General features: G+C 34.8%; 1 protein-coding gene across 9 annotated transcripts in view; it reads left to right on the top strand.

Annotated features, from left to right (window-relative positions):
* The window catches only part of rgs12b (regulator of G protein signaling 12b), an 89,457-nt gene that overhangs the window by 33,966 nt on the left and 28,355 nt on the right, over positions 1 to 27,136 (top strand). For 8 of the 9 annotated variants that reach the window (XR_012389181.1, XM_073920558.1, XM_005160017.5 and 5 more), the window contains 3 exon segments: positions 17,186 to 17,207; positions 25,780 to 25,949; positions 26,329 to 26,421. Coding sequence is in view for 7 of the 9 variants with exons in the window: in XM_073920558.1 (XP_073776659.1) it covers positions 17,186 to 17,207; positions 25,780 to 25,949; positions 26,329 to 26,421 (285 nt within the window). In the remaining 2 variants the exon portion in view is untranslated. 9 annotated transcript variants of the gene reach the window in all.

The following is a 27,136-nucleotide window of genomic DNA, read 5'->3' as shown; positions in this document are numbered from 1 at the left end:
TAAAAATGCTGTTGTGCAAATGAAGCTAGTAAAGTAAACTTATTCATTCAAGCATTAATTGAATGTTCTATAATAGACTAAATACTGAAGAAAATAACATTTAGCCAGAAACTGTAGTTAATGCCTATAATTAATTATGTTCAGTCTGTTCAGAATTGTGTATAAACATGATTTTACACAATAACAAATAAAAGTGTGATTTTCAGTATGTTTAGAATTGTACAATTCTGTGAGCTCTCAAAGTGTTAGTAGGCATTTACCTGCATTTAATGAATCACCAGGACCACTGTGTCAGCTGGACTTAATTAAAATGTGCTACTAATTAAAAAAATGTCACCTGAATGTTGGATGGTCTGAGAAAAAACAATACATTTATATTTTTGAATGAACTATTGCTATAACATCTTCAGAGATATTCACTAAAACCCAGGTTTAATACACCTCAATGTTTCACAAAATACGTTTCTCCTGGCCTATCACTTAATATAGTTAAAAACCGACAGATAAAAAAATACTGAATTAAACATAAACATTGTGTAATCTAGCTTTAATTATACATATAATATTATTATTATTATTATTAACAGTGGTGTCACGGTGGTGCAGTGGGTAGCATGATCGCCTCAGAGCAAGAAGATCACTAGTTCGAGCCCTGGCTGGGTCACTTGGCATTTCTGTGTGAGTTTGCATGTTCAAAGACATACACTATAGGTGAATTAAATAAGCTAAATTGGCCATAATGCATCTGTGTGAAAGAGTATGTATAGGCGTTTTCCAGTGTTGAGTTGCACCTGGAAGGGCATCCGCTATGTATATCATATGCTGGATAAGTTGGTGGTTCATTCCATTGTGGCAACCCCTGATTAATAAAGGGACTAAGCTGAAAAGAAAATGAATGAATGATAGTAAACATTTTTTTTTTTGTTATCACTTTCTTACTAGCCTTAAGCATTTCCCAGATCGAGATATCTTATATATAGTGTCTTCTGTTCTGTATAGTGTGTATATACTGTACGTCACATAAGCTCCATTGCTCCAGGTTTGTGCGGGAAGACTGAACCACTGTTAATGTCTTAATGCCCACTGGGAACAGCCAGAAAGGACGGTCATGAGAACCGAAAGGAATGTGGATGTGCATTCAAATGACTTCAGATGCGACACAGTCTTATGTAGAGGTTTTCTCTTGAGACCAGGACTTCCCTTGATTTCTTGAGAGAGCTAATCCCCATCTGAAATGTGTGCCACAGCACTGAAGTGGAGATCTGGGCCAAACCATGCTTTTGAATATAATCTGAAGCCACACCATCATGTTTCTGTTCATTACTGAACGCTTTGCATAACTTTTAATATCTGGAAAGATTTAAAAACACTATGCATCATATACAGTATGTGCAGACATTGCAAATGGTTACAAGGAATCACTGTGCATTACACACTAAAAAAACATGCACATTTAATATTATCTGACTAGATGGAGATTTTGCCCATTGTACACTGTGATTTTCTGCCAAATTAGTCATCCAACTGTTCAAAATGGTGACAAAGGTAATTTTTTATGTCCCAAAAAAAAGTTAAAAATGCATTCAATTCAATTCAAGTTTATTTGTATACAGCTTTTCATAATAGTTATCATTCTGAAGTAGCTTTACAAAATGTGCTCAATATTACTACATTTAGGTATACATACTGTACATACATTCTAAAATTGGAAAAGTTCAGGAGTTGTGTGTAGGGTGGACAGCATATAAACAGTTAACCTGCAGTTATACAGTATAAAGTGTATATATTCATGGGTCTTGGATCTGGTCAAGTGGCTGTGGAAATAGAGAGTAAAAGGAAGAGAATTTGCATAGCTGCTGTTTATAATTTATTTGAATAAGAAATTAATGTCAATGTGAAAGAATGCAGGCAGCCAGTGTAAAGAGGTTAATCAGGGTGACATGCTTGTATTTTCTAGACCAGGTATAAATTCTGGCAGCTGCTTTTGCAGTAACTGAAGTTTATTAATGGAGGATGCCAGGCAATCAGTGAGTAGAGCATTACGGTAGTCTAGTCTAGAGGTCATAAAAGCATGAGCTTTTTCTGCATCTGAGATAGAGAGCATGTTTTTTTTTTTTTTTAACTATTTATATTTTAGAGAGAAAAAAAATTGGGATGTGAGAATACAGAAGTTATGTGTCTAATTTAACACCCAGATCTTTTAAAGCTAATACTAACTTTGTATCCCTCTAAATGCAGCTTCAGTTATAAAATCTTCTGTGTACAGGATAATACCAATAAGTTATAATTCTGTCTTGTTTAAGTTTAATAGAAGAAAATTGTTCATCATCCAGTCTTTTAAATCTTTAATACACTCATTTAGCTTAGAGAGTTTGGATATCTCATTAGGTTTTGTTGATATATATAACTGAATTTCATATGCATATCAGTAAAAGTGGAAACTTTGTTATAAATACACACTATAAACCATTTATTAAGCATTAGCAAATAGTGAATTCATTATCTGTTAAGCATTAACTCTACATTAAGAGATGTTAGTAAGCAGTTTATAACTGCAGATGCAAATGCTTTATTCTTGACTTGTAAGCACGTGTGTAATGTTTTTCTTTACTAAATTAAATATTGCATTATTTATGAACAAGTTATTTAAGCATAGTTGGTGGTTTTTTAAGATAATTCAGAATGCGTAAGTGAATGATTATTAAACTATTCAAATTAACATAATTAAAAAAAAAATTTGCATGTTAGTAAATGCTTTATTACCTCAATGTCATCCATTTCTGTGACCTAATCTAATAAGGACTATTTATGCTTTATAAATCCCTTTTAAATCACAATTAAAGGTTCAGTTAATTTCTAAACAGGAGAAGAACATTAAGAACATAAACAAGTTTATTCATTTCTATTCATTAGAAAATACACAAAAGAAACTGTATCAAATGAAAAATAAATATTTGCAATATTATCTAAAAAAATTACTCTGCAGTTTAAACATCACTAAATAACATTAAACGTTGTGTCATTTTATATTGTTAAATTATTATATTGTTGTTTTATACAATTTTATGTTCTATTTTGACACTACTGTTATTCCTGTTAATGATTTAACTTTCTAGATAAGATTGCAGATGTACTGTTCATTTAATACTAAGCCTTTAATTGTCATTTATTAGGGATTTATAAAGCATAAATAGTCCTCACTTTAGATTAGCTCACAAAACTGCATAAATTTGAGTTAATAAAGAATTTATTAACATAACCATTAATATATGCCTGAATAATAAGAAATATACACGTTGATTTCCATTGTTTAATCATTTACTAACTTATTCTGGATCATCTTAAAAACCACTATTACTCTTAAATATAAACGATTTGTAAATAATGCAATTCCTAATTTAGTAATTAAAAATCAATCAGTCACAAATTATGAAAGTACAATTATTAAGCACATAATAAATGTGCTTATAGGTCAAGAATCCGCTTGTTAAGTGTGACGTCACGCGAAGCGGCTTCTGGGTCCAAGCGCTCTATTCAACTGAATGGGAAGACTCATGAAATAGTAATAATAAATGTTTACAAAGCGATTTAATACTTTCGAAAATCACGATGGCAGTATATATGTCCATGCCTAATATCCGATGGCCAGAAAGTGATAAATTTTTTATAAATTGTAAAATTTTTGGTATTTGTTATGCAGCAAGCCCAGAGATTGTTGTGTACACTATGACTATATGTAAAATTAACTTTAATGTGTGATAGGAATAAAACGTGATCATAAACGAATGATTTCTCTACTCAAATGAATGGCAGCTTGGACCCGGAAACAGTATACATATGTCACAAACACGTCATCACTTAACAAGCGGATAGAGCATTTGGATCTGCAGTTATAAACTGCTTATTAACGTCTAGAGTTAATGCTTAACAAATAATAATTTCATTATATGCTAATGTAAAAATTAGGCCTTAAAAAGTCATAAATTCACTAAAATATTTTGTTGTATGTCTTAAATCATTTTAAACCGGTCTTAATTTTAAAAGTTTTCAAAGTAATGTTTCCCAATCGGGCTGAAACCCATCAAGTTACCAACAATCTATCTAAAAAAAAAAAACTAAAAATAATTACACAATTCCTCATGATAATAACAGAGTATGTGGCCATAATATTATAAATAGCCATGAAACTTAAGGTTTATAATAAAACGCTTTAGATTAAAAAGGAGTTATACTCAATTCATTTGAACCAAAAGAAAAACAAATACATATATTTTGATTATTTTGTGTAGTGTTCATCATAATAATTATACTTTTAACAATGTTAACCTTGTCATTAAAAAAGAAACATTATTTTGAAAATAAAGACTATACAACTAGTTTTCCTGTTTTGACAAATTGAAAAATGTGGTTAAGAAATAACTACTTTTGTTTGTTTTTCAATTCTATTGGTCCAACCGGGCCATTGGCAAAAATCCTTAGTGTTTAGCCCCGTATAAGTTTAAAATCGTATTCATAATGGTTTTAAATGGGCCTTAAAAGTCTTAGATATGACTTGATAATACCTAAAGAAACCCTGTATTTCCATCAGCTATTGTATTTATAATGATTGAAATTCGTTGATGTTTATATAACATGTTTGTATTATATTCTAGTTAAAATGTAAAGATATTTAATGTAATTGGATAATTGGAAAGCATGATTAAGTAGTTTAAGTAGTTTTGGTTTACTGATTTTTTTCCCTTTTTCTTTCTTCTTCTTTTTACATTTCCAAAGGGACGAAAAACAATATTCCATGTTTATAGTAGATATAAATCTTTAGATGATTTAAGTAGAGCCAAACTGTTTTGGCTTTCGCAAAGAGAGATAAAAACAGCCCACCCAATATACTAAAAATAAAGCTCCCAAACCTCCCTTAAAGATCTCCCACTAGAAGCCAAAGAGCATTATTTTAACAGTCCCCTAATAATTTTTGTTCTCTTAAATATGTCTGCCAAGTATTTTCAAGATCTTTCTTTTCACCCTTCTGCTCAGGAAATTGCCAGTTGCACCGCTCATATTTTGGAATCGAGCTCATGAGGTTTGTATCAAAACCTGCCTTTGTACCTCCAGCTCTGGAATATTTTTATTACTTTCCCTCTGTTCTGACATGACCTCCACCAGAACCTGCCTTTCATTAATGTCCACTCTCACGGCATGGTCATTCACCTTACGTCATTCCACACCACACCTCACTTTCCTCCCCGAAAAAAACACGCCTTTCAGCAGGACTGTCCATCCACTCCCATGTAAGAAACTCCTCGCTGCCGAGTTTGCTATGTTTTTTAGACATTGAGGAAAATGAAGACAGACGATTATTTGAAGTGGCAGCGCAGTGCTGTGCCGTTGGAGGCCCGCAGTGAGTGCTTTCTTTTGTCTTGAATGGAGGATTTATTTGAGTTGTGCCAGAGCCAGGGATGGTGAAACGGTTGAGTAAGCATTTCTTGATTCCTCCAAGGGAGAAATAGCGAGAGGCGCTAGTCGGTGTCGAAAAAGATCACCAAGAGAAAAGTCTGACATCTGTTTTTTTTAGTTACTACATCGGTCAAGCGGAGAGAGAAAACGAGAAAATCCCCTCGTTTTCTTCTCCATCTGATTTTCTTTTGCGCTTTTCTACAAGTGGAGGTTGCCATAGAAGCTGCACAGAGTCAGATTGGAACTTCCTCATCAGTAAGACTGCCTGCCAATCTTTCCCTCTGAAAGCAAGTCTGCTCTTGCTGGAGAAGAATGAAATGAGCATAGCATAGGCGTAAAGAGGAATGGATTCGCCAGTCAGAGCGTTGGGTCTCTACACGTTGGGAGCTGAGCCGTATGAGCGGATGCACATTTTGGAAAGACCATGAGTCTAAAAAAGAGGCTGTCTTTTAAAAGGGTCTGCTACTTTCATACGGTGAGTGGTGTAAAGTTGTTTCACGTCTTTTAAAATCGGTCTACTGTCTCTTGAGTGTCTAGACGGCGATTGGTCTCTCTCTGCAAGGATGTTAAAGATGTCTCTGTTGTTAGTCTTTGTAAATGTCTTTTAGACCTGTTTTCTGAAAGAGGAAGAAACAGAACATACATTAACTAGCTCTGCTCATGACATATGTTTACAGATAGATTGTCTAAATCTGTGTATCTGTTAAATGCTACTGTACCATCATCTGTCTGTTCTAAAGAGCTGGTGCGGAACTTGTACTTTCGCAAAAGCCAAAGCAAATAGGTGAATTCACTGGCTGGGAGTTCACGGTTGGTAGACACACACAGCTCACTCTTTCTGTCCCAAGGAAATTTCACACTTAATACTAGGTGGTATTCACTTCAGGTTCAAACATAAACACTGGAATCTGTTTGTCCGTTAGCTGTTAGTCCCACGGTTTCCTGCCTCTTTTCAAACCTCTGTGTGTTAGGCGTGGAAAAAGCTTGTAAGTTTTCAAACAACATATTGGAATGTGTGTTTGTGGGAGGGGAGAGTGGTCATCTAACGAATGTTTTGACCAATATTACAGAGAGCTCACATGCCTCATTTTGCTTTAGTTTCTCTTTCTGTGTTTAGTCAGGAAATAAAAACAATAATTATTGTAACTGGTGTAGGATTTATGTACACTCAGAAATTGCTGGTAAATTTCTCAAATGTAATTACAAAGAAACTTTAATTGCTATCTTTAACCCTTAAAAGCATACCTTGTGTCTCAGTTTGGTTATGAATTAAATAAAATGTCTGTTGTTGAATACTTTGTTTTTAGTTTATTGGGTCATTTGCACAGGTATGTAATAGTTATTTTTTTCTCTCTCCTGCACGATAATTAAATATCTAATGACTCCATAAGTGCAGTTCAAATCAAAGTAACACATGATTTATATACAGTATTTATAAAGCCTATATTTTTGAGAAAGTATGTAAAGTTTGCATAACCAATGATTGATCTAATCCACACGTGACACATCTACTTAAATATCATGCAGCCCTTTTCTTGATTACCTGACTCGCGCGGAAACGGCAGCACGGGTGGATATAACTGAGATCCATGCATAACGGGTTTATGCATCGCCCAATATACAATGCCAAGAGATTGACTCCATAAGGTAACATAAACTGCAAACACTTAATTATGTTATGGGTAAAGTCGTGGATGCGTCTTTTTTCAGCACAAAGTATCTTTTCATGCTAAAATTAGTCATTGAAAGGTCTAACGATTTATTGCTCATCCACAATTAATTGATAATCGACTAGTCTTTAACATCCCCTTTATATACAGTTGAAGTCAGAATTATTAGCCCCCTTCAAATCTATTTTTCTTTTTCTAAATATTTCCCAAATGATGTTTAACAGAGCAAGGAAAATTTCACAGTATATCTGATCATATTTTTTCTTCTGGATAAAGTCTTATTTGTTTTATTTAAAATAATAAAAGCAGTTTTTAAGTTCATTCATTCATTCTTTTTCTTGTTGGCTTAGTCCCTTTATTAATCTGGGGTCGCCACAGCGGAATTAACCGCCAACTTATCCAGCAAGTTTTTACACAGCTTATGCCCTTCCAGCCGCAACCCATCTCTGGGAAACATCCACACATACACACACTCACACACTCTCATACACTACAGACAATTTAGCCTACCCAATTCACCTGTACCGCATGTCTTTGGACTGTGGAGGAAACTGTCCTGATTCTTATGATGAAAATTCAACACATTATGTGAGTACTGTGAAAAAGCTTGTAGAAGCTGTTAAACATAGATATTACATATTAATTATTTGTAATATTCTATTTTAATAGCTCTCATCATTACCACTCTTGGCTTTGTGAATATGTTCTAGATTTACTTTCAGACTTTGTCATAAAGTCATCCACATGTCAGTGAATGCACATTTGAATATTTCACCATTGTCAACAAGCACTGAGGTGTGTGTGTGTGTGTGTGTGTGTGTGTGTGTGCGTGCGTGCGTGCGTGTGTGTGTGGGTGTATATAATGTCCTCATCCTTGTGTAAACAAACACACTTGGATGCACAACAAGTGATGTTTGATATGTGTTTATGTAGTCCTGCAGTTAAAATGTTAAAGCGATCGTTCACCTAAAAATTCAGTCTTTGAAGATTCATACAATTTTAAATCAGGGGTTATCGACATTATGAGAAAAAAATATATAGGCAACACAAAATGAATAGCGGTGGCTTCTGAATTCATTGAGGTCTAATGAAGTGAGTTCTTCTACTTATTACCTTTTACAACCTTTAATCTGTTGATTTGGCGAAGCAACATTTTTTTTATCGTGTTTTATTAATCACCAAGAACCACAATTGAAATTGTGCTAAAATCTTTTTTAAAGTTAGTTTGAAATCAAAAATTACAGTATTTACTTTGCTAGCCACATCTTCAGGTGAACAACAAATTCATGCAAGTTAATCCACTGAATTAAAAAGTTTATTTTGGTAATCTTCAGTCAAAGTCTGAGCATGTGAGCAAGTGGCGCTCCTCTGTTGACATCAGTTTGACAGCTTAACCTACAATATTCTTAACCATGCCCCTCTTGCCATTAGTTTGCTATGAGGGAATGATGCACAAAAAGAGAGTCCTGCCTCTACTCCATAATCAGTTTCAGTTGGAAGTATGTTAACTGGTAACACTTTATTTTGATAGTCCGTTTGAGTATTAGTAGACTGTCTGCTTAATATCTGTTGATATTGCTGCTAAACAGACATTTAGCTGACTATAAGAAACATTGCAATTACATGTCAACTTAACCACCAACCTAACAGTCTTTATCAGTCACTTGTATCTTGGATGAACTATGAGTAAGTAAATAAACATCAAATTGTTCAGCTATACCATCAAGGCATGTGTTTTAGGAGGAATAGTTCGGCTCAAATTATTAATGGATAATGATTTCTGTTGCTACATTGTAATCTCATTAAAATTTGTAGATATTGAAGTAAGGCATGCCAAGACATGTTGACTGAGTGATACCAATTGTTTTGCATAACTTTTCAGAGCAAGTGATGAAAGTCATGGTTGTCACATACTGTAAAAGCAAAAATAGTTCAATTTACATTTGTGTGAGACAAAACATGTCATCATTAGATTACAGAGTGCAATTTTGAAAAGGGTTTGTTAACGTTTGCCATTTGTTTTCCTAATTTTTTTAAATGTGTGTTTTCTATTGAGTCTCTGTGTGTGTGGAGGCAGGGATCCTACAGATTTTGACTCAGCAGGAACATCAGGAATGTGTCTCATGCAGCAAGAAACTCCGATCCAAACATCTGGTTGGGTGTGTGTACTGTATGTGTGTGTGATCACAGGACATCCAGCTGCATAGAGTTGAAAGTAGATGTAAACCCTGAGGTATTTATGGGTCTCTGCACAGTCTGTGCTCTGTTAGAGGACGCACAGCAGAAAGGAAGAGAAGGAAAACAAATTAAGTCACACCAGGGTCATCAGACTGAGAGAAATGCTGAGATGAAAGCACGATGGAGTGGAATGTGTGTGATACTGATGCTTTGATAACTCATCTGGAATAATGAATTTATTTTTCTTAAGATGTATGCTCTCTAAATGGGTTATTAGACTGTGATGTGAGTGTAGCCATGTAACATGAATTGACCCAATATTTGGATTTGTTTATTAGTGTTTTGAAGAACTGCATAGATCTTAAAATAAGAATGCAGCTAAATTATTTGGGAAAAATGCTAATTTTGTAAACTGAATATATAGTTTTGTGTCATCTTTTGCTTTAGTCAGGTTTGCTTTAATTCTTAAGTCAATTTTTGACATCAATTGACCTAAGATTATTGACACAGTAAAACTTTTTAAGTATTTTTGCGTTAATTTACTGGCAGCACTGTTGACAGAAATTTGCCAAGTTCACACTGCATAATTTTAGCCTGGATTTTGACTCTGACAGGTTTTGAGAAATCGCAGACAAATATTTGAAATCACAGGCAAATTGATGCTTGTTCAACGATCACACAGTATGAACTATTAAAGAGGCAATCTGAGAGAATAGCCGATCGGTTGCCGACACTTGTGAGATATTTGGCATGCTAAATATCTGGAGCTCTTGTGATCGAAAATTAACCAATTAGGGAGCAGCATCCACTAGTATGGGTATCTGCAGGCCAGCTAGAGGTTGAGGGAGAAGTTACAAGGGCTTATTTTCTGTCTATTTGGATCCATGGAGGAAAAACTAATGGAAACTTGTCAGCAGCACCCGTGTCTTTTTAATGTGTCATCTGAGCAATACCACAACCGGGTTGAATTAGAAAAAAGTTTGAGAGAAATTGTGAATTCCCCTCAAAGGCCAAGTAAGTAAAATAATTAATTTCTCAACCCCACTAAAGGCTTATTTCTCATTATGCAATTACAAACAAAAGATATACGATGTGCCCTTGCATTTTTTCCTTGTCACTTCTCGCATGCGTTTAGTTGTGAAATGTAGTTTGTGTACCAAAACAAAGTTGTTGGCGTTTCTCCTATTGTAAATTCATACACTGTGAAACCCCCTGTCGCGGATCCATTCTTTAGTGTAAACATGCACAGCACCAACAGAATGCTACCCCAGATAGTCATGCAGTGTAAAAATGTCTGTGACGTGACGACTTTGAAAATCCTGCTGTCTGAACTCGGCCTAACTTACTTGTAAATGTGTTTTACAGTAGCAGAACCCTACCGCAATTTCATTTTACAGTAAAATAGCCTTACCGCAATTTCTTTTTATGGTTAAATGCCCTTTTTCGCATTTTAGATCTAAAGTATAACATTTTTACAGTACTTTTACTCTAATTGATTTAAATTTCACATTGGCAGTACCAAATCTGTGGTATTCTAATTACAGTACAATATCGTAAATGCGTAATATGTAGTACATTACTTTTTAAAGGTATAGTGTATACTGTAAAAAGTAAACTGTAAAGCATTTTAAAATAACCTGTAATGCAATGCATAATAGAGTAGCGAAATATAACATTCTGTATGTGTATTTTACTGAGTGCTTTTGCAGAAATTAACTGTAAAGTCTAATAGTGTGTATTTTCAAGAACTATATAGACCTTTAAATACTAACTGCAAAGAGAGAAAACTCTTCGTTTTGATCTTTGGGGCAGAGACTTTTTCTGTTTTACCTTTTCTGGTTCATCCCATTCAAGGCAAAGCGTCATCATTCTGCCTCTTAGGCAAGGCTCTTTGCCCCAGGTTCTCCCCTGTTTTTCTGAACTGCGCTGACGTCATACGGAAGTCATGGAAAACTATATCAGCCCAAGGCTTGTAGCAGTAAATAGATTCTATTCTAAAAACAAATTAATTGTCCTCATTGCCTGAACAAAGAGCATAAGCAGCTTCTGTATGCCTAGATCTTCTGTGCTAGAAAGAGTTTTGGGGTAGAAGGAAGGAGTCAGGAATGTGAGGGCTGGGAGGTTGGAATATGGGGGCTTGGAAAAGGCCACTTATATTTCAATATGTGGTTACAAGCAGCTCCACTGCCAAAAAATGAAGGGAACCCACTGGAATGAGAAGAGGAGGGAGGGAAACAGTAGGGGTTAGAAAAGAATATGAGTAGATGACTAGAGAATGAAAATGAGATGAGTAAGAGTAGGACAGATGCTTATAAATCTCTCTCTTTAAGGAATTTAATTCAGACAGAAGCATCCATACAGCTGAAAATCTGCAATTATAGTCTTTCTACTGTATGTTTGACTTACAGCCTGATTTTTTTGCTTTCAGAAGTGTTTCTAGATCTTGTATTAGTATTTTTTTTTAAGTTTGGTGTCACTGTGATTCTTACCCAAAGTGCTTAATTCCAGTTTTATTATGAAGATTTTTAAAAGTTGAACACATCAATACTTAATAGAATGCTAGAAATACTACAACTGATCTTAATATTATTATAACATTTTGTAATATTAGTGATAATTTAATAACTTTTTTGGTTATTATAACCCCCCTCCCCCACTTTTTTTCTGCTTTTGCTCCTCAACTGTGTTTTTTGTTATTATTTAGTAAACTTGGTCTAGAGAGACACTGGTGGCTCAGTCCCAGCTGAGTCAGTTGGCATTTCTGTGTGGAGTTTGCATGTTCTCACCGTGTTGGCTTGGGTTTCCTCTAGGTGTTCCGGTTTCCTCCACAGTCCAAAGACATACACTATAGGTGAATTGATGACACTATTTAATTTTCCATTGTTTATATGTGTGAATAAGTGTATGTGGGTGTTTCCCAGTACTGGGTTACAGCTGGAAGGGCATCCGCTGTGTAAAACATATGCTGGATAAGTTGGCGGTTCATTTCGCTATGGCAACCCCTGATGAAGAAAGGGACTAAGCCAAAGAAAAATTAATTAATCAATAAAACAAGTTTATCATTTGTTATAAGCTCTAGAGGTGGACAAGCAAACAAGTTTCGACACAGTTTGCAAATGTTCATTGGAACGGTGGATTTGGGAAACGTCAAATCAACTAACTACGTTTGTAATGACGCAACTTGTGACCTTAGTTGGCTAACGATGGTTTTCGCAAACGCACCCCTGACTGATTCAGACTGATAATTCTGTTACATTGAAATTAGCCCTTTGACTCATTCAGTTGTAAATGCTCCGTGCAGTCCTTGTCAACATGCTTCAATAACTCAACAATTAACGCGTCTTGTATTTTTAATAAATGTCTTAATAAAGGACACTGATGTAAAAGAAGGTTAGGTGATAAAAATAGATTGTGAAACAAACTTTCGACACTTTTGTGTTTATATAATAAAGGCTTCTATCTTTCAGCAAGGCTCAGCAGTCAATGGTTTACACCACAAAGTCATCCATGATAGTAATATAGTTGAAGTAAGACAGTAGAGAACGTGTCCTTGATGTCACTAGACCAATATAATGAAGTTATAGGCTATGCTCATGTCAGCCAGGGACAGATTCAGCTTTTGAGCCAGACTGGCATTACATAGAGACTTAAAGGGACAGTTCACTTCAAAATGAAACATACTCACTATTTACTCACTCTCAAGTTTTTCAGATCTTCTGAAGAAGGAATTCTGAAGATGGATGAAAACTTGTAACCACTGACATCCATACCAGGAAAAACAAATACTATGAAAGTCAAAGGTTACCAGTTTACCAGCTTTCTTGTGGCAAAGGCAGGGAGAACATGCAAACTCTACACAGAAACGCCAACTGAGCCGAGGTTCGAACCAGCGACCTTCTTGCTTTGAGGCAACAGTACTACCTACTGCGCCACTGCCTCGCCACTATCATTATAATTCAACCATACAAATATATATTTATAATAAGTTTAAAGTAAACATCAATTCATATTTTATATATTTGAATTGCGTTAATATACTTAATTTGATCATTTGTTTGTTAGCATAAATGCAAGATTTGCATTATGCTATAAACATTACATTAGCTTACTGCTAACCTGTGGAAAGGCTGTCATCAAAATCAGGGAGCACCTTTTTTCTGGATTTGGGGCTTGTGACTACTTTTACATGGACATCAGTGATCTAATGATCTGCCTTAATCTGAATAAGACAATAATATGATACAAGTGTTTACATGATTTGCTTTTTGAATGTTACATTCATGATTCCCAGTTACATTTTATAGCACATAGATCCATCAACGTCATTGCGTCACCAGCCTATAATGTTTCCTTCGCAGTTTGTGTCTGTGGTCCTTTAAGATATTTAAAAAAATCACTGTTAAAGTAGTTGACTCTTGCTTAGAGTAGTGTCTTAATCATATTAAAATCAAGTATTGGTGTCCATATAAATGTACTCAGATAATGTGTCAGATGATGTCACAAGCTGTCAGAGATGGTCCATTGCTCACCTTTAAGGTGATTCCATGAGCCCTCACATTTTATAAGTTTGACGTGTTTGACACGCAACTTTTGTAACATCCGCTGCATGTTGGTGTGTCAGAATCCTTGCTTGTAAAATATAGCCATACTGTAGAATGCTTAGTTTAAGCAAATTAGATGAACGCGATCATGCATGTTGATGAATTGAGTCGCTCGCCGCATGTGCTGTACTGCGCGCTTTGCCTTCTATAAGCTACAATAACAAACGCCTGACATCGCTGACATCCGTATCCCTCAAAGCTGTTTAGAATTAAACATTTAGAGATGGTGTGACACAACGCTTACTCACGTGTGTCTTTAATGCACTCCTTTATGCTTCTTAAGCGCGTCACACAGCGGATGCGCTGCTCAGAGCCGCGGCACAGAGCACACATGACGATAGCATCACACACCAGATGTGCACATTCGCATGTTATTTAAAATGAAACTATTCAGATGGTGCTCTGTGGCATGGCAGAAATATGAACTTGTATAAGCTGACTTGCGGATTCTAAAATGCATGGCGCCGCTTGCTTCCGGTGCGCGACCTGCATTATGTTCTTGTTGCAGCACCGAAATTCATATGCTGATTTGATCCGGTGCATACCCTACTTAAAAGCAATCACTATCTGTTCATTAGCTATTACTGCAGGGGAGTTCTGGAGATCTACCTGAGCTCAAACTCCCGTCTTGTCTTGCAAACAGGAGGGAGCCCCAGGTTCGAGGATCTTATGAGCTCAGGGCTCTTTCTCGGACAGCATGCTAAACAAGCTTTATAGTCAATCATCAGCTAGTATAAACTCTTTAAATATAATTTGTCGATATGAGCTAATAGCAAAGTTTGTTAAATCAAGGAAATAGTTGAAATTATTTAAGGATTTTTTTTTTGATAGATTGTTTTTGTTTTGCTTGTTTTTTTCCTCCTAGAGGTGACTTCCTGGGCTCTGTAGTTTTCCAAATGCAGTATTAAATAACCTAAGGGTCAATGATGATTTAATTGCAGGGTCATGTAGGGGAAAGGAACTGTTGTAAGTCCAGCATGTTTGTTTGTGTAGAGAGTTTAATGGAAACTCTGTTCATCTTTCTGTTTATCCGTCTTTATAGTAGCAACACAACATGGTTATTTTTTTATTCCACTTCTCCATGACAGTTTCTGGATTGTGCATGGTTTAGGCATGGGCCAGTATAAGATGCTGATGGTATGTTTAACTTGGATAAAAATATCACGGTTTCACAGTATCACAGTATTTTGGTTATTGCACTAAAATGTTATTTAAATGTATGGTTTAAAAACTGCAACCTTTTCCTTCATTTAACACAATATATTTTATTTTAAGAAACATTTCAAATAGTTTGGATCAGTAAAGATGTCCGGCTAAATAATTTAAATAATTTATTGACCTCTGCTGTCTTAATTAGTTTTAGAAAACAGATTTCTTTACAATTTCAACAATTTCAATAGGCATCTTTCGATATCTTTCTTTTCTTAGGATATATATATATATATATATATATATATATATATATATATATATATATATATATATATATATATAAAATGTGGGCATATATAATTTTTTAAATCTAGATTAATCTTGGAATTAATCTAGAATAAAATGGCTAATTTGAATTCTGCCAAAGGCATTCAAAATATGTGTGCTACCCAAATAATAAGTTTTTGAGAACGGGTTTCTCAAGCCAGGTAGCGCATTAGTCCAGGGGCTCTTCTCTTGTTTAGAAAATGCATCACAAACTGCTTAAAAAAATTGTTCTACTATGATAATTGGTGATTAAAATAAATCATGTTCAATAAGATGTACTTGTGTTTACTAACTGTTTATTCAGTTAAACATGAATTTTGAACTGTAGGCTTACATAAGCTCAAAACAGGGATTTTTGATTACCTTAATTCGACTAAAGTCATAACTGAACTAAACAAAAATGGAATTAAGATGTGGAGTTTGCATATATTAGTGGCATTATTAAAGTAAATAACCTTCAGTAAACACTGTCATGTATGACTTTTCGCCATATTTTCTGACAAGATCTACACACACGGCTGTCAGTAAAGGACCGCACACAGACCGCAGACACACAAACACAAACATCGCAATTTTTTTCTTTCCATTTCACGTGCATAATTTAATTCCATAACACTCTCACCAGTCCTTACTTCTTGTTTACGTCTAATGCCCCAGTTTGTCACTTTGTCATTTAGCAGCCATTGCTTTTTCAGAAATGATGACAAATAATAAATAATTATCAATATTGTAATCAGTTATGAACAAAAGATTTATTCATGATTCCTTGTTTAAAAGAACATCATTTCACAACAATGTTTTGATAACAATTCTGGCACATTTCAATGCATCCATATTGTTTAAAAAGGCATTCATTTAATATATATAGACCATTTCAATGTGGTCATGTCATTATCCCATGAACATGTCCTGTTTGTTATCAAATGATTTCATAACTGCAACAAGAGTAAATTCACTCATAACTTTGAGTTAATAGAGCTTTCATAACAATTGTTATCAATATGTGACACATTTTGGATTCTCAGAAGCTATAGAAATTAAAAATGTAAAAGAGGAAATGCATTGGGACCATTGTTTTTGTTTGCATCCCTCAAAATGGTCTATACATGTTACTAACACCAACCTATTGAATAGTAGTGTATATCAATTACACAAAAATAAAAACTCGATCTAAAACAGCACTATTTGTAGAAAAACGTCTCTATTTAAGCTCACACCCTGGATAATTTCATCACTAACTGACCTTTGAGCCCAAATCTAAAGGAAATCACTTTGGCTCTCTTCCATTACAAACACTCTACACATCCTCTCACCCGAACGCCACTGTTATGACTGTAAAATGCATCATTTGACACTGCAATAAATGGAACACCACTGTAATCCATTAAATCATTAATAAAAAAGATGTATTTAACCAGGTCTGAACTTTCACAACTCTTTCACATTGTGTAAAAATGATATCACTCAGTATTTGTAATTTAAGGGGGAAAATAAATTTGTCTCTTGCTTAATGGCTCGCTAAAAGCTCTATCTGACATGCTCAGGCAAATTCAACGTGGGCGGGGCTGATGTGTCAGTGGGTGGGGCCTGACGATTCAAGCTGGCTGGAATGTACCTGATGCATCTCATTATCAGTGAATGAGCGAGGAGGAGGCGTGTGTGTGAAACACTGTACCAGTAAAACAGGAAGAGCTGGTGTGTGTGTATATCATGCCACCAGAGCACCCAGCAATGTTGCAGACTTCAGTGTGTGTTTCTGTTGGCGAAGAGAGTCACTCACACATGTCTCTCTGTGTTCTCTTGCAGTCTGCAGCTGTCTCTGATGGTGGTGAGTAATCAGTATTTCAATATTAAGATCTCTCATCTTCTGTCTGTTTTCCTGCCTTCCTTTTATCACATTCCAGTTTCTTTTTCTGTACTTATTTATTTCATATATGTGTCTCAATTAGACTTTAAATGAGTTCTTGTGCTCAGTTACTTTACTACATTATCACTTTGTTCTCTTTAAAGAAATCAAACTATTGTGTTTCTTTGCTGTGTTCTCAATGCTAATGCGGTTTATATATGTGTAGATCTGAAACGGATAGAGCTCTATCCAAATGAAGGAGAAAGCAAACACCGTTTTGGCTGTCTTTTAGTTGTGTGATCTCATGATAAGATTGGCTTTCTGTTCTCTCTCTGCCATCCATCCCCCCCAAATCCAGCTGAATTACTTTTTTAATGGAAGAACGTAGATAAACTAGCAGTTTTAAGTCTTACCGGGAGTAAATAGCGTATCAGTTGCAACATGATTTGTGATTAATTTCCCCTTCCCTCACCACATATTTCATAACAGTGTAATGTGACAAATGATATTCTAATGTTTCATTGCATTCCTCTTTGAACCAACCCAGCTTCCCCTTTTAAAACAAACCAACACGCTGTATAATGACTGTACAGTAAGTAATGTGTAGTCTATGATTCATCACCGGGTCATGGTGAACTCACCGTTTTGGGCCAAATCTCTGTATTTCATTAGGATTGAACAAACACTAACTCTCTTCTGTCTTCTCAACACTCCAATTAGCATGTGTGAATGTGCTAGGGTTTCTGCGAATGTTTGCTTAACGCTGCCGGTTTGAGCTGTAGATCTTTCAGCCTTGTGCATAACAAAAGGAACTGAGGGACAAATGTGTGCATGCAAAACTGCGAAGAGCTGTTGCTCTTACGGTCCTGTAGTGTTGCTTTTTAACGTGTGTGTTTGTTGCATGCGGGCGCACAACAACAACCGTGAGAGGATCTGGATTGAGATCAGCTCGCAATTAAGCAGGTCAGACTGGCCGGATCAGCGTTTAGATCTCTTAGAAACTGCTCCAGGATCAATTCTAGTCATGGCAGGATGTCGTAAATCTGGCTCCGAGTTAAAGACCACTTGTAATGTCAAGTAACACCCATCCATCTTGAGATCAAAGTGCAAATCTCGGCAACCTTTCATTTTCTTCATTATTCTGCTTTCTGTAGACTTGAGTTGTGTTTTGGTAGACATCTCGGCGTTAGTATTATAGGATGGAGTTGGCTTTGTTAAAGACAGGACGTCTATATTCATGATTCTCTTTCCTAATTAAGCTGGATTGATTCATTATTTTAAGAAACGCTTTATAAATACAGTGGAAGGGGTTATTAATATTCAGCAGCCATTACTCCAGTCTTTGGTGTCACTAGCTCTTTTAGAAATCCTATTTATCCACAGTTGAAGTCAGAATTATTAGCCCCCTTTGAATTTTTTTCTTTTTTAAATATTTCCCAAATGATGTTTAACAGAGCAAGGAAATTTTCACACTATGTCTGATAATATTTTTTCTTCTGGAGAAAGTCTTATTTGTTTTATTTCGGCTATAATAAAAGCAGCTTTTAAATTTTTATAAACCATTTTAAGGTCAAAATTTTTAGCCCCTTTAAGCTATTTTTTCGATAGTCTACAGAACAAACCATCGCTATACAATAGCTTGTCTAATTACCCTAACCTGCCTAGTTAGGCAAATTAACCTAGTTAAGCCTTTAAATGTCACTTTAAGCTGTATAGAAGTATCTTGAAAAAATATCCGGTCAAATATTATTTACTGTCATCATGGCAAAGATAAAATAATTCAGTTATTAAAGATGATTTACTAAAACTATTATGTTTGTAAATGTGTTGAAAAAAATCTTCTCTCCATTGAACAGAAATTGGGGGGAAAATAAACAGGAGGGCTAATAATACAGGGGGGCTAATAATTCTGACTTTAACTGTATATTATCAATGTATAAAAGTGGAATGTTTCAATGGAAACAGATGAGTTCTTTAATATTTTAATTTGATTCAAGTATTTTTTTCAGTGTATTTTTATGAATATAAAGTTCAGAACCACTCCATTTTAAGCCAAATTAGTATTTCAAAAAAATAAAATATTCATTTTCAACGTGATACGTTGATATCAAAACAATAAAACATTATGTTAAGTAGTTTGACATGATCTTTTATAATTGTTTCCAAGGGGAAAATCTCCGTATTAATAACCATTGTCTGGTAATTCAATGTCAATTGCTGTGTAGTTAATAACTGCGCTGGAGAAAATAAAGTTCTATACAGAGTCCTTCTGTAGACCCTTATGACCGTCAACTGGTAACAGTTTTTATTCAAGAAATGGTAATACATTTCAAAAACATTTACAAAGGAGAAGCATCAAAACATTGCAAAACATTCTCTGTCACAGTTCAAAACTATATTTTGAGTCAACATATACAGTTAAAGTCAGAATTATAAAACCCCCTGAATTATTGTTTAACGGAGAGATTCTTTCTTTTAGTTTTAAAAACTAATTCCTAATAACTTATTTATTTAATATTTGCCAATAATTTTTTTAAGACAATTTAATTAGGTAAACTAGGCTGGTTATTGTAATTAGGCAAGTTATGGTATAATGATGTTTTGTTCAGTAGACTATCAAAAAATATGTAGCTTAAAGGGGCTAATAATTTTGATCTTAAAATGGTGGTTAAAACTGCTTTTATTCTAGCCGAAATAAAACAAATAAGACTTTCTCCAGAAGAAAAAATATTATCAGACATGCTGTGAAAATTTCCTTGCTCTGTTAAACTTGGGAATTTGGGAAATATCAAAACAGGGGAAAAAAATCTAAGGGGGGCTAATAATTCTGGATTAATAGATGGATTAATATAAATTTATATTTTAATTAATTAAATTTATATTTTAAATTAACTTTAATTTATATTAATACATAGAGTAAATGTGCTTAACTACAGGGCTGTTGAGTACAATGTCTCATTGGTTTATGAAAATACTAAGGTATGTTATTATTAATAGTATGTTTATTATTATGTATGTCAAAAAAAACATTAAAAAAGGGTCACTAAATAAAATAAAATATTATTATCAAGCATTCTACACTATTCTTTATTATATTAATGTTGCCAAGAGACAATGTGAGACATCTATGAAATATAATATTTATTGTAAATGTTATAATTTCAAAAGTGGAACAACAAACCATGACAGATAGGTTAGAACTTTTAAAATTTACCACAACTATTAAATGTTTATTATTCCATCATTCAATTAGATCTATTATTTAATTATGATTCAGTAAACCATGAAAACCTTTTAAACATTTATTGATTTTTAATGCATGCATTCTCATGAATCACACACTTCTTTTCCATTGACCTCTATTACACCAGGAATGATAGCCATTTTATGCAACACAATCCAAAATTGTCCCATCTGTTTGTGTGTGCATGTTTGTCTTCAGCCATAGTGCTACTGGTTGGCTATGCTGATCCAGCATTAATATTGCAGGTTTTTGCTACCTCTACCTTCTAAGTTTCCCTCCTCTCTCTGCTTTCAATAATTGATCATCTGCCCGTTCAGAGCTTTGTGCACAGGCCACTATCTGTTTACCCCTCCATACATGCTTGTAGTCCCGTTGCGTTGTTGTTTGGATAGTTGCTCATAATGTTTGCGGCCAGCATGTACAGGAGCTCTATGGACAGTTTAATGGCTGTTCGGCCTCTGCTCGATGGCAGTGGGTTTGTGTAATGTGGGGGTGATGGATGTCAAAGCCTGGCGTCCAATTGGCATGAAATATCTAGTGAAGTGGCATCACACTGGCTCGTACCAGCTTTACCCAGGTAAGAGTTCATGCTGATTGCGACCCATGGTCTGCTGCAGGATCTCTCTGAATGTTTTTCCTCTGATTTCTTCTGTGTTATGAGTGGTGTTATTATTATTTTACATTCAGATGCTCTAAAACTATTTCGTTTAGTGTAATTTAGCCATTGCAGTAAAAAAGAAACTCTTTGCGGGTTCCTTCTGTTTATTGAGGATTATTTAAGGAATATTAATTTTTTTTTTATAAGTTTATGCAATTTTGCACTACATACAATTTTTCACCAGATACATTAACAGTATGCAAGTTTGGAGCAACATGTTGGAGAGAAAATTGTGTCTGTTTAAATTATAAGCTGAACTGTGCCTTTAAAGAAGGATGTGTATTTGATTACAAGTGCACATCAACCATTAGAATCACCCAGCTTCCGAAAAGCAGAGCTTCAGAGTATCGGATGATTTAAGAAATCAGGTTAAAGGCACCGTTAACTCAAAAAGGGAAAACTTGCATCTAAGATGTAGGTGAATTTTCTTTTGAGTAGAATATTTACTAAGATTTTTAGGGGCCTCTGTGATTTATAAAAGTTACATTAAGAGTCAAAAATATACAGTGCTCTGCATATATAGGTACACCCCTCACAAATCTATGTTTTAAATTAATATTTTTAATAGGAAGCTATACAATATTATATTTGTGCAGATACATCAGATTAGTCAGTACTGAAGCCAAATCTGGAGCTAATCTAATAAAATAAAGCACCCAAATATGTATGTTATTAAAAACTATTAAATACAACTTTAAAAAGAGGAAAAATCAAGAGAAGCAACACAATTTAATTTTTTTATTTTTATTTTGTAGGTTGTAATTTATTTTTGCATTATTAAGCTTAAATTTAATTGTATTATCTTTCCATTTTTAAACATTTTGGTGACTAAAATATTATTTCAATGAATATATCTGTTTAATAAATCTGTTTTGTTTAAATGTACCAAAATACATTGCCTATATTCACTGAGAAATGGATCAAAACATTAATTTTCAAAATGGGGTGTACTCAATTATGCTGAGCACTGTATGCAGGCAAAACAGGAAAAGAAAATCAGTCTGTTCACAAACTTTTGCCTATATACACTTTTTTTTTTACTCTTAAATTACTAGTAGCTATAGCCTTAGATTTTATGAATCAACAAATAACACAATTTATTTTTTATTTTGTATAAAACTACTAAAGAATACCATTAATCCACTAAAGAAAAGAAGTTTCATACATAATTAGATTACTTTAGAGTTAGTAAATAAATAGCAGTTTTCAACAACTGAAAACAACTGCACACTCAAAAAATACTTTTCTTACTCAGAGTTTAGTCTTGTTTCTAGTCCAAATATTTAAAAAGACTTAAATCAAGAAGCATTTTCTGGACAAGCAAAAAATATGGTCTAGTTTTAAGAAATATTAAGTCAAAATGAAGTGAGTTTTTCTTTAAAGTAAGCAAAATAATCTGCCAATAGGGCAAACCTGTCAACATTAAGATGTAAAAATACGGGATATGCTTTAATTGTAAATAAAATAAAAGATAAAAAAATAAATAAAAATGATTTATTCATTTATTCATTTTCTTGTCGGCTTAGTCTCTTAATCCGGGGTTGCCACAGCGGAATGAACCGCCAACTTATCCAGCACGTTTTTATGCAGCGGATGCTAGGGATGTAACGGTATCAGAATTTCACGGTTCGGTAATACCTCAGTATGAATGTCACAGTACGGTATTTATTGAATCATTTACAGGAAAAACAAAACTCATGAAAATACTCCAAAAAAGTGCCAAAAGTGTCAATGACATACAAATTAGCCATCTATCTGTAAGCTTTGAAACAGGAACTTCAATTTTAATAACAAAAAAATATTAAACCATGTAAAAAAATAAAGTTTCAATTTAGTATTGTTGAAAACTCATCACATTCAACATTTAATCACTCACTCACTTAGATAGAGATGGGTTTAAAGGAAAATGATCATATAAATATAATCTGGTATAAGCTGGTATCTCTGGGCATTTACAATGTCCCCTGCAACAGAAAAAAACCCCTCTCATTTGGGACTGAGGTTTCTGGGACAAGAGAGATATGACTTGGCCCAGGTTGACAGCAGTGGGTAACGTTGTGCATTGTCTTTCCCCCACTTGAGAGGACAAACCATGAGTAAGATAGAGGTCTCATGTCTGCATCAATCTGAACAGTGTGCTGACAACACCGCTATTCAGTACGCGCGCGACAACACAGCTGATAAGAACTCGCGCGACAACACAGCTGATAAGAACTCGCGCGACAACACCGATATTCAGTACGCGCGCGACAACACAGCTGATAAGAACTCTCGCGACAACACCGCTATTCAGTACGCGCGCGGCGACAACATCCACTTTAGAGTTTTTCAGCTCTTTTTCATCCCCGCTTCTAGCAGCACACTCCATTTCCGCATTACTGGATCTGTAGCGACAACAGACCGCAAGGGATGTTGGTCAAGCATGGGCTGATGGGAATTGTAGTTTTCGCTACCTCCCGTTCGCTTCATTCGCCTGAGCAAATTTTCTCAGAAGACCTATAGTTTTACCGAGTCATGCGACTTCGGTAATATCGAAAAAATTTATATTGCGGTATGACGGTATTTACAATACCGTTACATCCCTAGCGAATGCCCTTCCAGCCGCAACCCTTCTCTGGGAAACATCCACACACACACCCATACACACACACACTATGGACAATTTACCCTACCCAATTCACCTGTACCGCATGTCTTTGGGCTGTGGGGGAAACCGGAGCACCCGGAGGAAACCCACGCGAACGCAGGGAGAACATGCAAACTCCACACAGAAACGTCAACTGACCCAGCCGAGGCTCGAACCAGCAACCCACCGACCTTCTTGCTGTGAGGCGACAGCACTACCTACTGCACCACTGCATTACCAAAAATTAAAATTAGATGATTAAAATCAATAGCCTATATAGGAATAATTAAATTAATTATGCAAGTTAAAAACGTGTTCATTTGCTATTCATTGTATTTAAATATTGATTAAAGTTACATTATTTACTGAGGCATTCATTCATTTTCTTTTCGGCTTAGTCCCTTTATTAATCCGGGGTGCCACAGCGGAATGAACCGCCAACTTATCCAGCACGTTTTTACACAGGGGATGTCCTTCCAGCCGCAACCCATCTCTGGGAAATACTGAGGAGCAGTGAATCTCTAATTTTGATACACTGTTTTGGTTAACAACAGAGGTCCAATCCACAGATCTGTAATAAAGCTTTCGTAACTGTTTATGCTCATTTAAAACAAAATTATTTCTGTTTAAAATAAAACCCTCCCGGACAGACATTTTTGCATAGCCAATTTAAGTGTATCTGTCTCTTTAAAAACACCCCCTAATCCCAAAGTTTCCACTTTAGCTCCTCTTTAAATCGCGTGTACAGAAGCTGACCTGGGAACAGTGTCTTTATTACTACGGGGCACGTCCTTCAGTCAGCACTGATTCTTGACTGATTAAGAGATTGCATAGGAAGGGAGATGGTCGATGCATAGCTTTAATAGGAATGAAGTAAAGGCGGGCGTTTTTATATATTTATTTCAATGTGCTTTCAAGCCAAAACAAAGCGAAAGCATAATTCTCTTGAACTGCTCTTGAAATGACAGTTGAAGTCAGAATTATTAGCCTGTTTGGTTGTTTTTTTTTCTTCAATTTCTGTTTAACGCAGAGAAGATTGGAACATATTTCTAAACACTAGTTTTAATAACTCATCTCTCATTACTGATTTATTTGATCTTTGCCATGATGACAGTAAATAATATTTGACTAAAAATTTTTTCAAGACATTTCTATACAGCTTAACTGACATTTGAAGACTTAACTGGTTTAATTAGGTTAACTAGGCAGGTTAGGGTAATTAGGCAAGTTATTGTATAACAATGGTCTGTTCTGTAGAGTATCGAAAGAAATTGCTTAAAGGGGCTAATAATATTGACCTTAAAAGAGTTTATACAAATTTTAAACTGTTTTTATTCTAGCTAAAATAAAACAAATAAGACTTTCTCCAGAAGAAAAAATATTATAAGACATACTGTGAAAATTTCCTTGCTCTGTTCAACATAATTGGGGACATATTTAAAAAATCTAAAGAATCAAAGGGGGGCTAATAATTCTGACCTCAACTGTTTATCACGTTTGATATCAACTCTTTGATGCTACTTTCACTTTTCATAGAAGGATTAAAAATATGGGAGAAATACGGGAAAATACTTAAATGCGATGATAGTAAGATACATGAGAATCCTGGCAAAAACAGAAGGGTTGTCAGGTGTGCAATGGGGTAAGCAAAGTAATATTTTTTGCTTTGACAAGAATATTTTGCTTACCCCGTTGGCAGATTATTTAGCTTATTTTAAGAGACATGCGTCTTCAAGAATCTTGAATTGGAGCATAGTTCCATCTAGCTGTTGTTCATTTTCAAAAGATGGCCTATTTTAAGTGTATGGTCTTAATTTAGGGCACCCTGACCTTTATTCAGGCAGTTATGATGATTGCATAATATAAAAATACTTTGGGATTTACTTTTAGGCATTTACTTTTCTCCGGATTTGAAAATGTTGATCTCTTTTTAAGTTTGTCACATGCAGTTGTTCAATATAAACTGCTCTGTTATTGAATTCGGTGTGAATAACAGTAGCATTGTTGTCTTTTTGTTTATTCCTAGAGCTTAACAGTGTGGACCTGAAAGGCTGCGGCAGTGATAACAGTCTGAACAGCAATGCCAGCCTACCTAGCGTGCAATGCCATAGACGGCACACTGAACGGCGCGTTGCATCGTGGGCCGTCTGCTTTGAGCGCCTGCTACAGGATCCCGTCGGTGTCCGATATTTCTCGGTATGTCAGAGCAGCCTACATCACCTATTTGCACAGTAGCCGTGGTGTAACAGAATCCACAATCAATATTGACTGAGGATCCAAGTCAAGCTTAAGGCATTTTAGTTGGAATCCTAAAGAGTTCAGATTTTTTTAATCAGAAGTCGCAAAGACTCTGCAAGGTTGCATGAGGAACTTGCTGAATTAAAGGTTTCAAACAAAACCACCAGGAAGTGTTTGGAAAGAATTTTGCTTATCTGTAAAGCAGAGAATGTGAAGAGAAGTTGGTTTAGCTAGTGAGTTTCAGTAAGTGTTTTTTTCAATGAAATGTGTGAAGGACAATTTTAATGTCTATGTTTTCCAGATTAAGTATTTAATCCTTTTTTTCCTCATTCCACAGGAGTTTCTAAAGAAGGAGTTTAGCGAAGAGAATATTTTATTTTGGCAAGCTTGTGAATATTTCAGCCATGTACCTGAAACAGACAAGAAACAGGTATGAAGTCTTCATATTTATAAAAATATCTTCAAATATCTTTATTATACAGTTGAAGTCAAAATGATCAGCCCTTCTGTGATTTATTTTTTTATTTGCCAATGATGCAGAGCAGAGCAAGGAATTTTTCACAGTATTTCCAATAATATTTTTTCTTCTGGATAAAGTCGTATTTGTTTTATTTCGGCTAGAATAAAAGCAGCTTTTATTTTTTAAATTTATCTTAAAGACAATATTATTAGCACACTTAAGCAATTTTTTTATTGTCTACAGAACAAACCATCATTATACAATGATTTGCCTAGTTATCCTAACTTACCTTGTTAACGTAATTAACCTTAAACCTGAATAGAAGTGTCTTGAAAAATATCTAGTCAAATATTATTTACTGTCATCATGGCGAAGATAAAATAAATCAATTTTTCAGAAAGAAGTTATTAAAACTATTATGTTTAGAAATGTGTTGAACAGTTCTTTCCGTTAAACAGAAAGTGGGGATGAAGTATACAGGGGGATTCATAATTCAGAAGGGCTAATAATTTTGCCTTTAACTATATATTGAATTGTTAAAAACTTTTATTTCAGTGCATTTTCTGTCAAATAATTTGCACAAAAAAGGGTCAAAATGGCATTGCTCAAAGCATGAATGAATGAATGAATGAATTAATTAATGAACTGCTTCTTTTTAAATACTTTATTTACAATAATTTTTTAC

This window comes from Danio rerio, chromosome 1, assembly GCF_049306965.1.
Source record: "Danio rerio strain Tuebingen ecotype United States chromosome 1, GRCz12tu, whole genome shotgun sequence".
Taxonomy (NCBI): domain Eukaryota; kingdom Metazoa; phylum Chordata; class Actinopteri; order Cypriniformes; family Danionidae; genus Danio; species Danio rerio.
The sequence above is the reverse complement of the archived record's forward strand: the minus strand, read 5'-3'. Positions and strand labels throughout refer to the sequence as shown.